Source organism: Gavia stellata, chromosome 1, assembly GCF_030936135.1.
Source record: "Gavia stellata isolate bGavSte3 chromosome 1, bGavSte3.hap2, whole genome shotgun sequence".
Lineage (NCBI taxonomy): Eukaryota > Metazoa > Chordata > Aves > Gaviiformes > Gaviidae > Gavia > Gavia stellata.
Genome location: NC_082594.1, coordinates 98,300,944 through 98,316,036, shown reverse-complemented (window position 1 = coordinate 98,316,036; position 15,093 = coordinate 98,300,944). Strand labels below are relative to the sequence as shown.

The following is a 15,093-nucleotide window of genomic DNA, read 5'->3' as shown; positions in this document are numbered from 1 at the left end:
GTTTCTCTTTGTGGTGAGTTTCTCAGAAATAGGTCTGTATTTATGTGTGTAATTTTTTCTCAACATGTTCTTTAAAGCTGAATTAATATTAGCCTTTTGTCTTGTCTGGGGTTGGTCCCATGAGATGATGCCATCTGACCTGTGTCTGGTCCTCCTGTGGCTGGTGCTGGGCCTGGAGATGAAGGGGAACAGTGCTGGACATGCAAAAGCTGTTGTATGTCCCCCCAGGCTCTTGTGTATGCCTGGGTGCCCTACCCCGTGGGCTGCCCTCCTGTGGGAGGAGAAGATGTTCCCATGGGCAGCTGCCCTGTAGAGGTACCACCCAGCCTTGGAGGGTGGAAAGGGAAGAGGTCAAACATGCAGCTCCAGTCTGTGTATCTCTTTGAGAGGGGTTGGTGTTTCCATCTGGGCTGGCTGGTAGAGAGGCTGAGGAGCTCAGCTGATGCAAAGCTTCACACAGCCCTGTGTTTTCCCATCCCGCAGAAAGCAGACCGTCCTGCCCTTCAGTGTGGTAAAGGAGGCTGCTTTGGGGGCTGTTGTGAATAAGGCTCAGTGTGCTTTGAAAAAGGTGGCATTTTCTTTCTTAGTCCGCTATTGAATTCCAAGGTCACTGTGTACAGATTGTGAACATTTATTTTATTGATTTCTCTAAACTGCCCTAAGTTCAGCTGTGCTGCAATACTTTGAGGGTGACAGTTCCTGTTCAAAATAGTGCAGAGCCATCTCCTAGCCCTGCTCTTGGACTCTCAGGAAGGACCGTGAGTAGGGGCTGTGTGCCACAATGACAGTCAGAATTTGCAGAAATGTTGTGATATTCCTCGGGGAAGACTTTAATGAAATATTTCTGAAATCAAATAGGGGACTGACTTGATGGGGGGTTGAGTTGTGTGGCAGTGCTGGTGGCATGAAACACCTTTCTGTTTTCTTTACCCTGGTCTGGGCATTTAAAAAGAGGGAAGTTTGCACTCAATAATAAGCAGGAGAATTTTGCTTATTTGCTTGGCTCTGGTGAGCAATCACCTGTGAAGAAAGGCTTGAGGGTGGTGTCCTCTAAGCTGTAACATACCTGAGCTGAGGGAGCCCTCCAAGACGCAGTGTGGAGTGTCAGGAGGCCTCTCCACTTCCATTAGCAGCTCCTCCTCATATTGGGTTGCCCCCTCTCCCTGGAGGCATTTTGAGAGGCAGAACATGGGAGCTTCCCTGCAGTCTCCTCCCTTGCTGTTACCAGAGGCAAGGACCTGTGCCAAATGACAGACGAGGTATCTTAATTGCTTAACTTCTTCAATATTCATGGTTAAATATATACGATATCCTTCAGCTGCTGTAGAGTGGAAATGTTATAAAGCAAAAGGTCAATTTTCTGCTGCTTCCCTCTAGAGTATGAAGCACAACTGTAATGCATAATGCTCTCTTCTGGGCAGTGCGTAAAGCCTAAAATGTAATTGCTTCTATCTGTCCATCTCCACAAGCATTTTGTTTTTATTCCAGGTACATAAATCTCTGCCCCCTGAGGTTCTTCAGCAGATGGATGCTGGTCTGATTAAAGTGTTGATAAAGGGTATTACTAATGGGAGCACAGTGGTAAGTTTCGATTTACTGATTGCAGAAGATCTGGATATCTACTACATCATCACCACTTTTCGTGATGCCTTTGAACACAGCTCCTATTTCACAGTTGACAAGAGCAATCTCTCCATAAATGGTAAGGAGCAGCTTGTATCCCAATAGTTCTTCAAAACTAGAAAGATCATAAAGCGTATTATTAATCTGTATTTTTTGAGGTGAAAGTATCTGTAAAACAGATCGATGAAAAGCCATTCTCTCTCCTTATATTGGTCCTGCTTATCCATCCAATAAGCTTTTTCAGAGAACATCAAAAGATGAAATAAGAAGTGCGGTACTCCTGATCAAAAAGGACAAAACCAGCTGGTCTTTTTGTCTATACCTAGCATTTATTTTATAGAGAAGAAGATACAGAGATGTTAGAAATGGTTGTCACAAATATGAGGGTTTTCTAAGCTAGTACTGGAAACAGGTCCCTGTACACAGACATAACTAGCTCTGTTTAAAATCATTTTGAAACACATTACCCTCTGATAAATTTGGATGTGATAGAAACCTCAAGAAACAAATAAATGAACATGTGAATTCTTCTGCACCGGGAGTATGTGTTTTCCTCACGCACCTGTGCGTCAGGAGTTCAGATGAAAGTCCACACCTTACCAAGACCAGCACAATGGCTGATTGTACAACTACTTTTCCTTTATATGTAATTTAAGTAAGTCGTTAAGAGGAAACATTAGTCTCCTGACTAACTGCAGTTGAATTCTGTTTCACAAGTTGATGTGTCATCTCTGGAAAAATGATACATTAACATGATACGTTAACATGATATGTTTGTCCAAAGAATGTTGTTATAAGCTGTCAATTAGAGTCTCACGCAAAATGACTTCAGAAGCACATATATGGTCTGCCCTGTACATTCTCTTTGCCTGTTACACTTACAGCTGTGAATCTGGAAAGCTACGTATCCCATTAATTAGATCGTAAGATCACAACTATCTTGTGGTAGTGCTTTGTAGAGTGCCTGCCCCCGCTCGAACCTGTGCCAAAACAAATGGTTTGTTTCAGGGACAGGTCCCCATAGACCAGGTGGTTAGTGCTGATTTCTGAGTCACACCTATGGTGTTATGTCCTTATTTGCACAGTTCCAATTAGACCTTGGGAAGAGAAAGGGAAGCAAAGCATATTTTTCCTTTCAAAAGTGAAAATTTTGGCCAGTTAAAATTAAGAAAGCAACTAGACTGCAACTTGGACCAGTCACACAAACCTCCTGCTTCACTCATTCTGGGCATTTACTAACCATCTCCTCAGGAATGGGGGAGGCAGCTGAGGAAGCCCCTGGGGTTAGAAGCTCCCCCTTGGGCTGTTGATTACTTTAGGAGGATAGGAGCTCTGCAGCATGGTGCCTACATTTCAGTGAGTATCTGCTGAGCATCATCGGTAGCACAGCTCTTGGAGGGTTTTGTCAGTGCCTTGCAATTTGCTCTCTAGGCTGTGCTTCCAGTGTCCCATCTCTTCTAGACTCAGCAGCCTCCTGACACGTACAATAGAGTGTCACACCTAAGAGGTGTAATCCCACTGTGATATCATGATGATACGACCGTGCTCCAGTTTCAGAACCATCTCATTTACATTTACATACTCTCCTTCTTTGCCTTTTGCTTAAATATACCAAATAGATTATGATGAGTGCAAAAGCGAAGAAGATGACTGCTCCCCGGATGCATCGTGCCATAACACACTTGGGTTTTACCAGTGCAGCTGCAATGAAGGATTTGCTGATGTGCATCCAGAAAGGCCTGGAAGAAGCTGTGAAGGCAAAAAAAAAAAAAAATTATTATCTAATGGCTAACTGAATGCTTAGTGATCTGATCTCTATTGGATCATGGTCACACTTGTCACAGGTCTTGAAATTTTCTTGGGGATCTATTTGGTTTTTTGTTTTCAGCTGGATCCTAATGGGAAAAGTCTTGCAGTGGACTTTAAGTATTTCTGACTGTAATACTCTGTCATGAAAGTTTACTATATTAATATTTAATGCTGTCTTTGTAAGGCTCTTTTAACAGTACTGTTTTCTCATATTTGCCATTAAAATTAGATAGGATTGTCAAGATTGTTAGTTTTTTTCATTAGCAGTAGCAGAGGGGACAGCAGAGATAATAGAGAAGGTAACAGAAAGCACTAGGTATGTGGTTTGACCTCCCTATGGCAGCAGGGATGAAATGTTGGTATTACAAACTACTTTTTTGTATGAGTCAATTCATCTAGCTTCTGTCTTTCCTTGAATCATTTGTTAGCTGACGTATGATGGGTCTTTAAGCTCCTAAATTCTTTTAGGCTTCTTCAGTAATTTATAATTATTTTTGTAATCACAGTGATAAGCTACTCTGGCTGAAGTCACAAGGATTTGTCAACTGATACCAACCTTTCCTCAGTTTTGTTTAACATTTAGTATTACGATAATGAGCTTTTGGGAAATTCAGCTCTGAAAGAGCTCAGACTTTTCTTTTTCTTCCTTTTACATTCAAATCAGCAGCTTTTTAATTTGGGGCATTTCCAAAAGCTGGGGAGTTCCAGAGGTATATATATATGTGCAGATTTTACATGTTGCTTGGGAGATTGATGCTATTTGTATGCACAACCCATTAAAATTATTTAAGAGAATTTTTGTGTGATGAGACACAGCCTTTGTGTTTCACTGCAAATGGAGTTTATTATCTTGGTGCTCTCTAAGACAGTGGTGGATGAATACTCAGGCTGTTTCTACCAGCAAAAAGCCATGGGGTAACCCCAGAGCCTGTGCTGGATGTCAGATATTCGATGTACACATTGATCTCAACCTGTGTTTACCCTTTTCCCCTGCTTGCTTTCTTGCTGAAACCATTAAAGATTGCTACTAACACATTTGTTCAAGTCCCCACTGTGTCTCTCAGGACACGTATGTGCAATGCGGGCCTGCTACAGGAGGTTTGTCCTGCATTTCCCCCAAAATGGGTTTTCCAAAGTGCTCAGTGTCATATCTTTTGGGTACCAACTGGTCACAAATGGGGCCAGGTTTTTTAACAAACTCTGCTCCTGTTTATACCCCACATCAAGAAGTGTGCAGTCTCCTACAATACTAGGCAAAAAAATATGAATACTTGCTGAGCAACTTACAGCTGGGGATCTCTTGCAAGCACTGATCTTCCAAAAGCTATATATACGTGTTTTGGTTGAGCACACTAATTATTGTAGCTCTCAGGAAATAAAGGATTCAGCTTTACTCACAGGCACTATATGTATCTCTTGTGCTCTTTCTTAAAAAATATCCATAGCTTTGGCAGTAAGTAGAGCGGGTTAGAAAAATAAAAGCAGCTTGTTTCCTACCCATAACTGTGAGTTGCCTCCTAAGGCTTTGCTCTTACCTTATAAAATCAATTTGAATTTGTAAATTACAACAGTACCTTTATTTTTGGCACTCTTCAGCTTTTCCTATCAGCCAGGAGGCAACACTGATGGATAAGAAACCTGTACACAACACAGTTTTACCTGCAACTTCTTTGCAAACTTCAGCTCATTTTTCCTCTCCTGCTTCATTGGACTTCTCCACCGCTGACCACAAAGCTCTGGAGGACACCATGTTCTCCACCATGGTGCTGCCTCCTCCCACCACAGATCCTGTGTCAACTTCCGATGTTTCTCCTCAAGCATCTCCCGTCCCCCTCGTTAAACCTGCCCAGGACATTTCCATTAAAGATGCAGTGAGCGTGTTCTGTGAAATCGAGAAGATCGTCCTTGCTGTCCAGAAGAGATTTTTACAGCAGGAGTCTATCCCAGAAACTTCTCTGTACCTGGGGGAGCCTCACTGCAATGTGAGCATCAGCAACGGCACTCATGTTGTGCTGCAGGCAGGCTGGAGCGACTGTGGCACTGAAGTTGAGACTGTAAGTCCCCTGAGCCAGTGAATGCAAAGAAGCCTTGGAGCATTTTTTTTGGTCTTGGGGGTGGGTTGAGGAGGGGAGCAATGGCAGATTGTACTGGAGTACAGTCTATTGGTTGCTGAAATGTTGGACAAAGAAATTTCTTTGGAGAAAGAAAACCTCTTCCTGTGAGTGGAAAGTTACCTTGCTGGCTGGGGAGGAGGGCAAGCAAGAAAGAGAAGGGGAATCTTTGGGGTCAGGCAGCAAAACTCAAGGGCTTCTCCAAACTGAGAGTCACTTCCCATGTCTCTCTGGGTTCCCTCTGCAGCTGTCAGAAGCTTCTCTTTTGTTAAAAGCAATTTCATTATCATATTGAGACAAATACCCTAACTGCTATCAGTAATGGGGACAAAGAGTGATGGCCATCTCTTTGGATCCCAGAGCAAATGCTAGGCTCAGGCCATGCCAAAGTACAGAAATTCCCTTGTGAAGCAGACTGAGGAAGAGATGGAAGGCTGGTAGATTTTCATTGACTCCCTGTACAGCAAATAAGATACTAGAGGTTTAATCTGTTTGATTTTTGCAGCCAGGAGAATGGAGAATTCCTAAGCACTTGAAACTGGTAAGCCTGTACCTCTGTTATATCCCTAGATACACTGATGTTCACAAGTTGTGCTTTCTTCTTTCTGTGTTCCAGAACATGACTAATACTGTAGTGAAAAGCATCCTTCGGAATGACGTTTCTGCTCAGGGAGTAATCCACCATTTAAAAGTTGCCAGTCCCATTCACTGTGTGTTTCAAAACGATCTCTTGACTTCCTCTGGATACACTGCAGAAGGGTAAGTAACAAGTCTCTCTGCCTTGAAATGCTGTTGTGTGGCCGAGTGCTGCTGCATTGAAAAAATCTCCAGGGACCTTAGCTGTATCCAGTGGCAGTACTTGCTATGCCAAGTAGTCTGCCATCCTGTGAGTCCTGTGCTCAGGTGATCCCTGCTATGGGCTTCTCGCCTACTCCATCTAATGTGTCAATAGATCCAACAGCCAACAAGATTGGCAATTGCCTGGCTAAACCATAGATGAAAATAAATCTTTGGGAGCTACTGGTGCAGGGTTGGGAGCCAGAATTCCGGACTCCTCTTCACCTTCCTGGGCAATCACATGTAGCAATTACAGTATTTTCCTGCTTTTGGAACATGACAATGGTGTATCTTTTCAGCTGATGTAGGCATGCAGACTGCTGTGTGGGTGCTGAGGATGGCAATTTTTAACCCCCACAAATCCTTATTTGATCAACTTGGAAAAAAGAGAAGATATGTAATGCAAATACTTTTTTATGGAAGGCCCCATCTTCAAGTAAGATGGAATCAAATCCACTGTTCACAGAAAATCAAACCAAATGCTCACAGAAAAGGTGGCAGCACAGGCTTTGCTCTGATGGTGAATGATCTCCCATCGTACAAGCACACCTCCTCTCTCTTGCCTAGCACCATGCTTAAGCTACCATCACCAAATCCACTTTCTGTTTCCTAACCCTCCAGACATTGTATTTTCCTTTCTATCCCCCTGCAAAGTCTTTGTCAGGCTCCTTCTCTATAATTTTCTCATGTCCCTCACTTACTGTTCAGATTTGTCCCTTCTCCTTATTTTTTCTGGCTTTTCTCTTCTTCACTAAGCTTTTACTCTCCTTATTTTGAACTTTAAGACAGCTTATAGTCATGTTCTCCTTCAGCTCCCCTCAAGTATCTCTCTCTGCCCTATTTGTATTGCCAAGACATTCCACCCTTTAGACTTTCCCACTTGTGTTTCCATGCTGCCTACCTTCCCAGGTAAAAACTTGATGCATTTTTACCCTTTCCTCTTGAACAGTGTCCTAACATCCTGGACTGCAGATAACTCTTCACTACTTAAATGCACAAAAGGTGGAGAAACAGGCACTGATTTATAGAAGCACACAGTCAAATTTGTGGTCTTTAAAGGAGGTTAATTGTTGTTTCAGACTTTACACCATCTTTGAAGATTTGCATGGATCTGGACACTTCAGAACAGAAATGCAGTTGTTTATTGGAAACTCCCCAATACCAAAAAATTTCAGTGTCTCTGTCAGTGATGATGTACTGATTGAAGTGGGGATCCAGAAAGCAGACAGCAAGCTCAAGGTGGTCCTCACTGACTGCTGGGCGACTCCAACTAATAATTCAGTGGATCCCCTCTCATTTGCTTTTATCAGCAACAGGTACAGCAATGCCACTTGCAAATAGCATGTGCCATACCTTAGATCTTCCAGTGACGTTGACTACTAATGTGTTATATTTTAAATGCCTTTTATGTGTGTTCTTATCATTCATATACACTGTCCCTTACCATTCTGACCGGTCACACCTTCTTTGAACAAGGAAGGTAGGTATAAAAAGAAAATGTTTTCAAACGGTCATGTGGTAGTTGTTTGAGTTTGGCTGTCTTCCCCATAGTTTTGTAAAGGAATTGTACTTTTGACCTGAAGAAATAGGTGGTTTTGGCAGTCAGTAGTGAAAGAACATTGAAGTGTGTGCTTTATCTATTTCTCTGTGGTTTAGATATTACCAAGAGCTTACGTGACTTGCGTCAATGAAGGTGTATGTTAGTTGATTCCTATGTGTTGCGACTCACAGACAATATTAATGCAGCCTCTGGTAAAAGGGGAGTTTTGTTCCTGTCTGGATCCCTGATCTCACGCTGATATCATATTCCCTGGACTCACCTGCCACCTTAACATACAGGATAATCCTTTTGCTCGGTAACAAGAGCTATTCCTTTTAATATGATGTTCTTTCACTTTGTGTTTGGTGAAGCCAAGTTTAAATCCTTCTTTCTGTCACTCCTTCCCTTCTTTTCCAACTCTCCAACCACTTCGCGAATCTCCTGTTCTTTTTGGATACTGCGAGAATAAAGCAGCAAATAGCCTCTTATCACCCCTGCACTACTGGAGAGTTGCTTCATGGCAGGTCTGGCTGCGGCTTTCTAAAGGAGCCTTACAACCTGAGTTATGCACTATAACCACAACATGCCTTCTATAGCCCTAGCTGCTATGTATGTTTTTTCTCTTCCTTTTCAGCTGTCCCATCCCAAATACGTACACCATACTGCTAGAGAATGGGAATTCAAGCAAAGCGCAGTTTAAGATGAAAATTTTTTCCTTTGTCAACAATTCTGTGGTTTACCTGCACTGCAAAATACGCATTTGTATGGAGAGACCAGGAAGCACCTGCAGGACGGTAAGTGTTTTGCTCCGATATGCTGCTTTTCTCCTACATGACATATGCAGTCTTGCTATTGAATTGGAGGACTAATGTTTCCAAACAGGGTTTAAAACAGGTCTTGAAGTTTTCCTTCATTCTCTGCTGAGAGCAGAGAAGGGTGGGGAAGAACTACAACCATATGGAAGTGTTTGCTTTTATTGCTGTTCCTCATCCTCATAGTTAAAAGCATGGAGCTTGCACAGAAATGGGGAAATCAAAGTTGGGGAACCTGAGAACTGAACCTTTTGCCTCTGCATAGAGGTGGCTATAAGGCAATGAACAGAAGTCACAATGAATTAGGCTGTTCAGAAATGTGCCACCTCAGATGGACATGTCACAAAATAGCGAGCACCCAAATTGGCTGTGTCAGCAGGGAAGTCTGAGTAAATTGATTTGTTTTTCTGTCCTTTTTTCCCTCCCTAGAGATTTGCTTCTCCAAGTGAGAGTTTAGGTGCCAGGAAAGGAAGCTCGGTGGCATTAAGTTTCTAGGGCTGTGACTCTAATAGAGTTTATTATGGCTTTTTAAAACCCTATTGCTTTTTAAAGCAATAAACAAAGCAATGTTTTGATAACAACCTCAGTTTCTAATTGTCTGTGTTTGAAAGCATTGCTTTGTTTCTTTTTACTTCTAAGTAATACACACTGCTTCATCTAAAAATGTGTTGCTACCATAGAAATAAGAAAAAATAGGTTTTGCTGATAGCAGACACATAGGAATTCTCCTCTCCCTCTGCCAACCTTCCCAGCTCTTTTTCTATCAAGGATGTTTTCATTAGCAGTTTGGTGTTCCTCCATTGTTTAACACTTTCCTCTAGCTCTAAATAACTCAGTTTAAACCCATTATAAAGCAAACGATCTCTTCCTAAAAGATTAAAAATGGCTAGCAGAAGATACTTGTTTCCTTTCCCAAAGTATAAAGCTTCCTCCAGATTAAAAAAAAAAAAAAGTAGGGACAGGAAATACGACTGACAGATGGAAAGATGGCTCCAGTTTTCACAGCTGAATGTGCGTGTTAAAAATCAGTGCTTCAGTAGGGCCCAGCCTATGGCCTCCTTTGGAGTAGGCAGTGCCCTCCCCGAGTTCACTGTATGTCCTGCACAGCTGAGGAAGGACATGGTGGTGGGTGCAAGGCAGGGGAATAAGAGGGATGAGCAGGACAGGGACTGTGTGGGCTCGTATGGTTGCTGTAAGGAATCAAACAGTTGCTTTGCTAGGAGCCGCTGAGTTTGTTGTCAGAGCAGGCTTCAGCTGTATGGATTAGAGTTTAGGAACATGGTTAACTAAAGGACTGGCTTTGATCTGAATTACAGGGGTCTGTGATGGGGTAATTATGCTAGCCCAAGATGAGGTTTGATGGAGATTGACATTTGCAGCAAACAAAGCACAGCAGAGTTGATCAGTGAGGCCCACTTCTTTCATGTGTTCTATATTATTAATTTCTATATTATTCATATATACATGAGATATATTGTCCTTTCTCCTATGCAGAAATTACCCCCTATGAAAAGTTAGTGAATTCAGTATATTAGATTGAGATTAAAATGTTATGCGGAGAAGACAAGTACTAGGCACATCTACACAGGATGACAATGGCTTTTACAAAGAAGGGAGGGGGAGCTGCAGGAGGTGCAAAGATCAAGGAAAATTGGAGCAAGAACAGACTATATTTGGAAATAATGTGAGATGGCTGGGAAAGTGCCCAGGGTCTGGGATATGATCCTCTGATCTGTCTGCTACTCTGGAGAATACTGATTTGCTTCAGGGCAGATTTGCTTCAGCTCTTTGCCCACGAAATTGAGGCTTCCTTCTTGTATTACTTCTTCTTACCCAGTCTTTTTATTCCTTGTTTTCTTGGCAAGAGAAAGTAAGGTGCTCTGAAGTTTAGAGTAGGAAAAAGTAGACAGGCTGGGGAGCAATGTAGTAAGAAATGAGTAAGAAACATGACTTTGAATGGGAGAAGGAGCGATGTATCACCACCATGCATATATTTGGTGGATTGTGGCTGCTCCCTGGCCACGTGGAACCAAAAAATCATTGACATCAGGGAGCAGCTATTTAACCGTATTCTCTAATGGATCTGCCTAGCTGGGAAAGCTATTCAAGGGTAGGTCAAAGTCACAGCTACATGGGTATTTTTCTGGGGGCTGATCCAGCTAAAGACAGTGGACTGTAGAGGTTTTTCAGTGTAACCAGGCAGGTAGCACTGGTGAGACATTCTTGTGTAGACAAGCTGGTGAGACACGCTTGCACTTCCCTGCTTTCTTTTCCTGATTATAGTATGGTACTGCAGTTTCTCTGGGTTTATGTGCACTTCCAGGAGAGCCACAGTATCTTTTGAATAACCTCAACAGGCAACAGTTCCCATCAAAGACCTTTAGGTTGCAACTTAAAACAAAAAAGTAGCAAACAAACTGAATGGTGCTACCGAGGAAGCGTGCAGAAGATGAGTGTACTATGTGTTCTGCAAGTGCTGCTCACATAAAGCTAAAGCAGCTAATCCCCAGCATTTCACAGGACAGGGCTTTCAAACTAGTAGTTCCCAGATTAGTAGTTCACATGTCACCGACGAGTTGTGCGTTGCTTCAAAATGACACACAGCCTGGCAGGGGCTGAAAGTTGCTGCTGCTTTTGCTGGTGCTGGTTGTAGTATCTGCTATGCCTGCCATGGGCAGTAGAAACATCCAAACAAAAATGTTTGCAAAACCCTGACATATAGAATTAGTGAGAAGTTTATTCTCCCATAAGGTTTCTCTAAAACAAACAGAAAGTTAATGAAAAGAAAGTGAATGTGTGTGTGAAATGTCTGCTCACAGCAGTGTTTTCCAGTGTGACTAATTACAGATTTTATACTGATGTTTCCCTAATGCCATTTCTTTTGAACTTCCATTTGGTGCTCATTTCAGTTTAACAAAGCATAACATTAAGAAACAAAAACCCCAATGAGCGAGAATACCACTGGGCTTTCACATGCTCATCAGAATGCTTTGTATTTTTCATTAGTAAGCCATATTACTTGTTGGGGTTTGAATTAATTGTTGCAGAGATGCCATGCAGTTCGATCCCTGAAGACTGGTGAAACCATCACTACGTACAGAACATCCTGGGGACCCCTATGTAAATCGGCTGGTGAGTTATGAATAGATGCTTACAAAAAGTGGACGCAGAGTAACTATCATTTCAAGATTCCTTTTTACTGTCAAAGGAACCTGAAGACCTGTGATACAAGGTTTTGGTCCTCTTCTGCATATTTTTCTGAGGAGCAGGCGTTCTTACTGAAGCCATGTGGCAGTGTGGAAAAGCATGTGCCCTCCTCGCTGAAGTGACTGTCAGATTGTCAAAGAAATGTAAAAAGGAAGAGGATAAAGTGCTTCATGTAGCTATTTGCACAGGGTAGCAAGTACAACAGCCACAAAACCAAACCTTTATTACAATTGTAGAGTGTGAAAGCAGCTTGAGTCTTTTAGATTGCAATCAGTTTTTGAAGTGTTTACTCTACACTGTTTTTAGATCGCAATTATATTGAGCTCTGAAGTCCAAAATCAGAGGAGATAAGAGATTGTATTGTTGTGTTTCCTTAGACTCCCTGGTATTGACTTAATTACTACTGTAAGGGAAAGTGGCAGAGCACAGCTGATGCACAGCACCTTGGTTAATCTGGTGGAGTGGTACAGTACAGGTTAATAGAGAGCAAACACCAGCACTGTGTACAAGCAAGGTCTAATTTGTTATGCATCTGGCCCTTCTGCATTTACCCCAAGTGATGTTTTCAAGGACACCTGTGGCCTCTAACATCTTCGGTCATTTGGCCTCCTCCAGCCATTTACCTTCATATCTTATTGGCGTAAAACACTCATTGAGAGTATTTGTACACACCAATATCAGAGTTTTAGCACATGGCTACTGTGAATAGACAGAAGTTACCCCCTTTCCTCCTGCTGGTTGCCTGTTTTGCTGGTCACTTAACGCTCCTCTGACCGTGGAGATAAGTTAATGCTGGACAGTTAGTGGGTTAAAGGTATTTTTTTCTCCTCTGCTGTGATGGTCACAATGTTCTTTTGGACCTCGAAACTGGCTCTGACTTAGCATATTGTATTTTTCTTCCATTATATGCAAGTAGTAGTCTGTTGGAATAGGCCTTCAGTGTTCATTTCTGAATTAGTTCTTTTTTTAAAACTTAGCAATTAATACAGCTTTCTTTCTTTGTACAGCAAAAGGAATTCTGGTGAGGGGAGCTTTATTTGGCTTGTACTACATCGATTCCTAGGTAAAGGTGGCACTATTAGATGTTGTCTCCTATTTCCAATTTGGACACTCACATTGCATTTTAAGTGTGAGGCTAGACCTAGACAGTGATATGCATCTCTGTGTTGAAGGAGACAACATGAATTATGGTATCAGGTAAACTGCTGCAGTGAAACATGAAAAAAGCTTTACCTGCTCTGCCTATACTGCTTGGTCACATGCTATATAGCAAAGACCACTGATACATGTGCTCAGGAAGGCCTGTTCTACCTGTGTCTGGATACAGACTGTCATTTCCACTGTGCATCTTCTTTTTTATTCCTTTGTTTCATACTGAAATTCAAAAATAAGCCTAAATATATTATGCAACACTGCTTTGGCCTGTCTTGGAGTGATTTCCTGGATGTTACATAGCTTGGACACTGCTATTGCATACCTCTGTGGCTGCCAACAGGGCCCTTTGGCCAAAGATCTTGCCTCTAATTATAGGCGTGTATGCATTAGTATTTGTCTTCTGTGCACCTCAGGTACTGCACAAGTGCTTGGCTAAATAAGCGCTGTCCTGAAAATGTATGCAGATAAACAGATATTTTTGTAGGTGCATCAAGCATTTACAAGAATGAATTAGAAGCGTGCAAGAGTACATGTACAAACATGAAGAGAGGCATAATGTTAAAGGGAGAGGGGATTCTGCTTGCAGATTTGGACAAATACATGGAAGTGTCTACATCTGAACCAGGCAAACATGTTCTGTCGATAGTCAGTGGAGCCTAGGGAGACAGCTGGCAACAAGGGACTTGATTCCTGCCCACACACAGGCATTTGGTGATCATGACCCATGGTGCCCCATTCTTTACTTCCCCTCAGTGTCTGGGTGCTTTTCCAAAAGACTATAGGTCTCCTGCAAGTCCCATGCCATGTCTGCCAGACCTGTGCAGATATTGTAGACATCCTTGGGCTTCTCAGGTGGCACTATATGCCTATGCTCAGGCTACAGAGTGACTCACATATCTTCCTCCACTGACTGCCCCAGCCAGATCTCTGCTGACTAGAACGGGAGATGGGAGACCCAGCACACATGGAGAATCCTTCCCTAAATACTCTGTGTTTAAAGAAGTGTTACATATGAGATAAAAGCAAATCAAGTGGTTTTTCATAATCATAGATGAATGGGGGCAGGACTAAGATGGGAGAATGCTTTATGTCTAGGGTAATTCTGAAAGTAAGGCAGCATTTCAAAAAGTCACCAATCCTTTAATTCTTACTTTAACAGAAAATTGTAGACTCAAATTCCAAAGACACATCACATTCATGTCTGCAGGGGCTTTACTCTTGTATGTAAAAAGAGAACTTGGACTGTGGCTCACTAGACCTTTCCATGAGAATCACCCTCCCCAAAAGGTTGATTCACTTCTGTGTCACAGCTCTGTGCTTCAACTTGTATGTTGGCTAATTTGTAGGCAAGGCTTGTTTCTTACCCCAGGAAAAGATTTAGGAATTTCAAAACTTCTTTCTTTTGCCTCTCATGTTTTTTTAGCCTCTGATTTGAAGAGAGAGAAGGAGGCTGGGATGGGAGTTGGATACATCATCCTCATTTCCTTTGCTGTGTTTGGTTTTGTGCTGGGAGTTGCAAGCCTTCTCATTTTCCAGTATCAGCGGAAGACAGGAAGATACAAATTCAGAATCAAGTCTGACAACTTCAGCTACCAAGTGTTCTATGATTAGCGATTCCAGGTTACCAGATGTAAGTACTGAATTATGATCAGTTACTTTTTTTAGCTGTTGTCTCTTCCTGAAATGGTTAAATACTTGCAGATGAGCATCCTCTCTTTAAGGGTATTTGAACCTCCTGTCCTGTTTGCTGTGGGTGAAGGTCATAGAAGCACAAATGAAATTCCTACTATTCTTGCCTGTTTTCAAATGCTGCAGACTACAGAGGAGGAAGACAGCCTTCTCTTCTTCATCTTCCTTCATGGCTTTGGTCTCAGAGTAAATGACACACCACTTAGAAGAACACCAATAACCACTTCCACAAAAAGCATATCACTTTTGGGTTTGGATCATGGATTAGTATAATAAAGGAGAGAAACTACCACTCTCTTTATAAATCTGC

The 15,093-nt window shown here is 42.2% G+C and overlaps 1 protein-coding gene across 1 annotated transcript in view; it reads left to right on the top strand.

Annotated features, from left to right (window-relative positions):
• Positions 1 to 14,705, top strand: part of UMODL1 (uromodulin like 1) — a 50,460-nt gene extending 35,755 nt beyond the window's left edge. The window contains exons 12-20 of the mRNA XM_059818161.1: positions 1,489 to 1,702; positions 3,243 to 3,380; positions 5,251 to 5,486; positions 6,160 to 6,302; positions 7,460 to 7,696; positions 8,555 to 8,714; positions 11,780 to 11,868; positions 11,951 to 11,954; positions 14,532 to 14,705. Coding sequence (XP_059674144.1) covers positions 1,489 to 1,702; positions 3,243 to 3,380; positions 5,251 to 5,486; positions 6,160 to 6,302; positions 7,460 to 7,696; positions 8,555 to 8,714; positions 11,780 to 11,868; positions 11,951 to 11,954; positions 14,532 to 14,705 — 1,395 coding nt within the window. The remainder of the gene's footprint in view (positions 1 to 1,488; positions 1,703 to 3,242; positions 3,381 to 5,250; positions 5,487 to 6,159; positions 6,303 to 7,459; positions 7,697 to 8,554; positions 8,715 to 11,779; positions 11,869 to 11,950; positions 11,955 to 14,531) is intronic.
• The last annotated feature ends 388 nt before the right edge of the window (positions 14,706 to 15,093 follow it).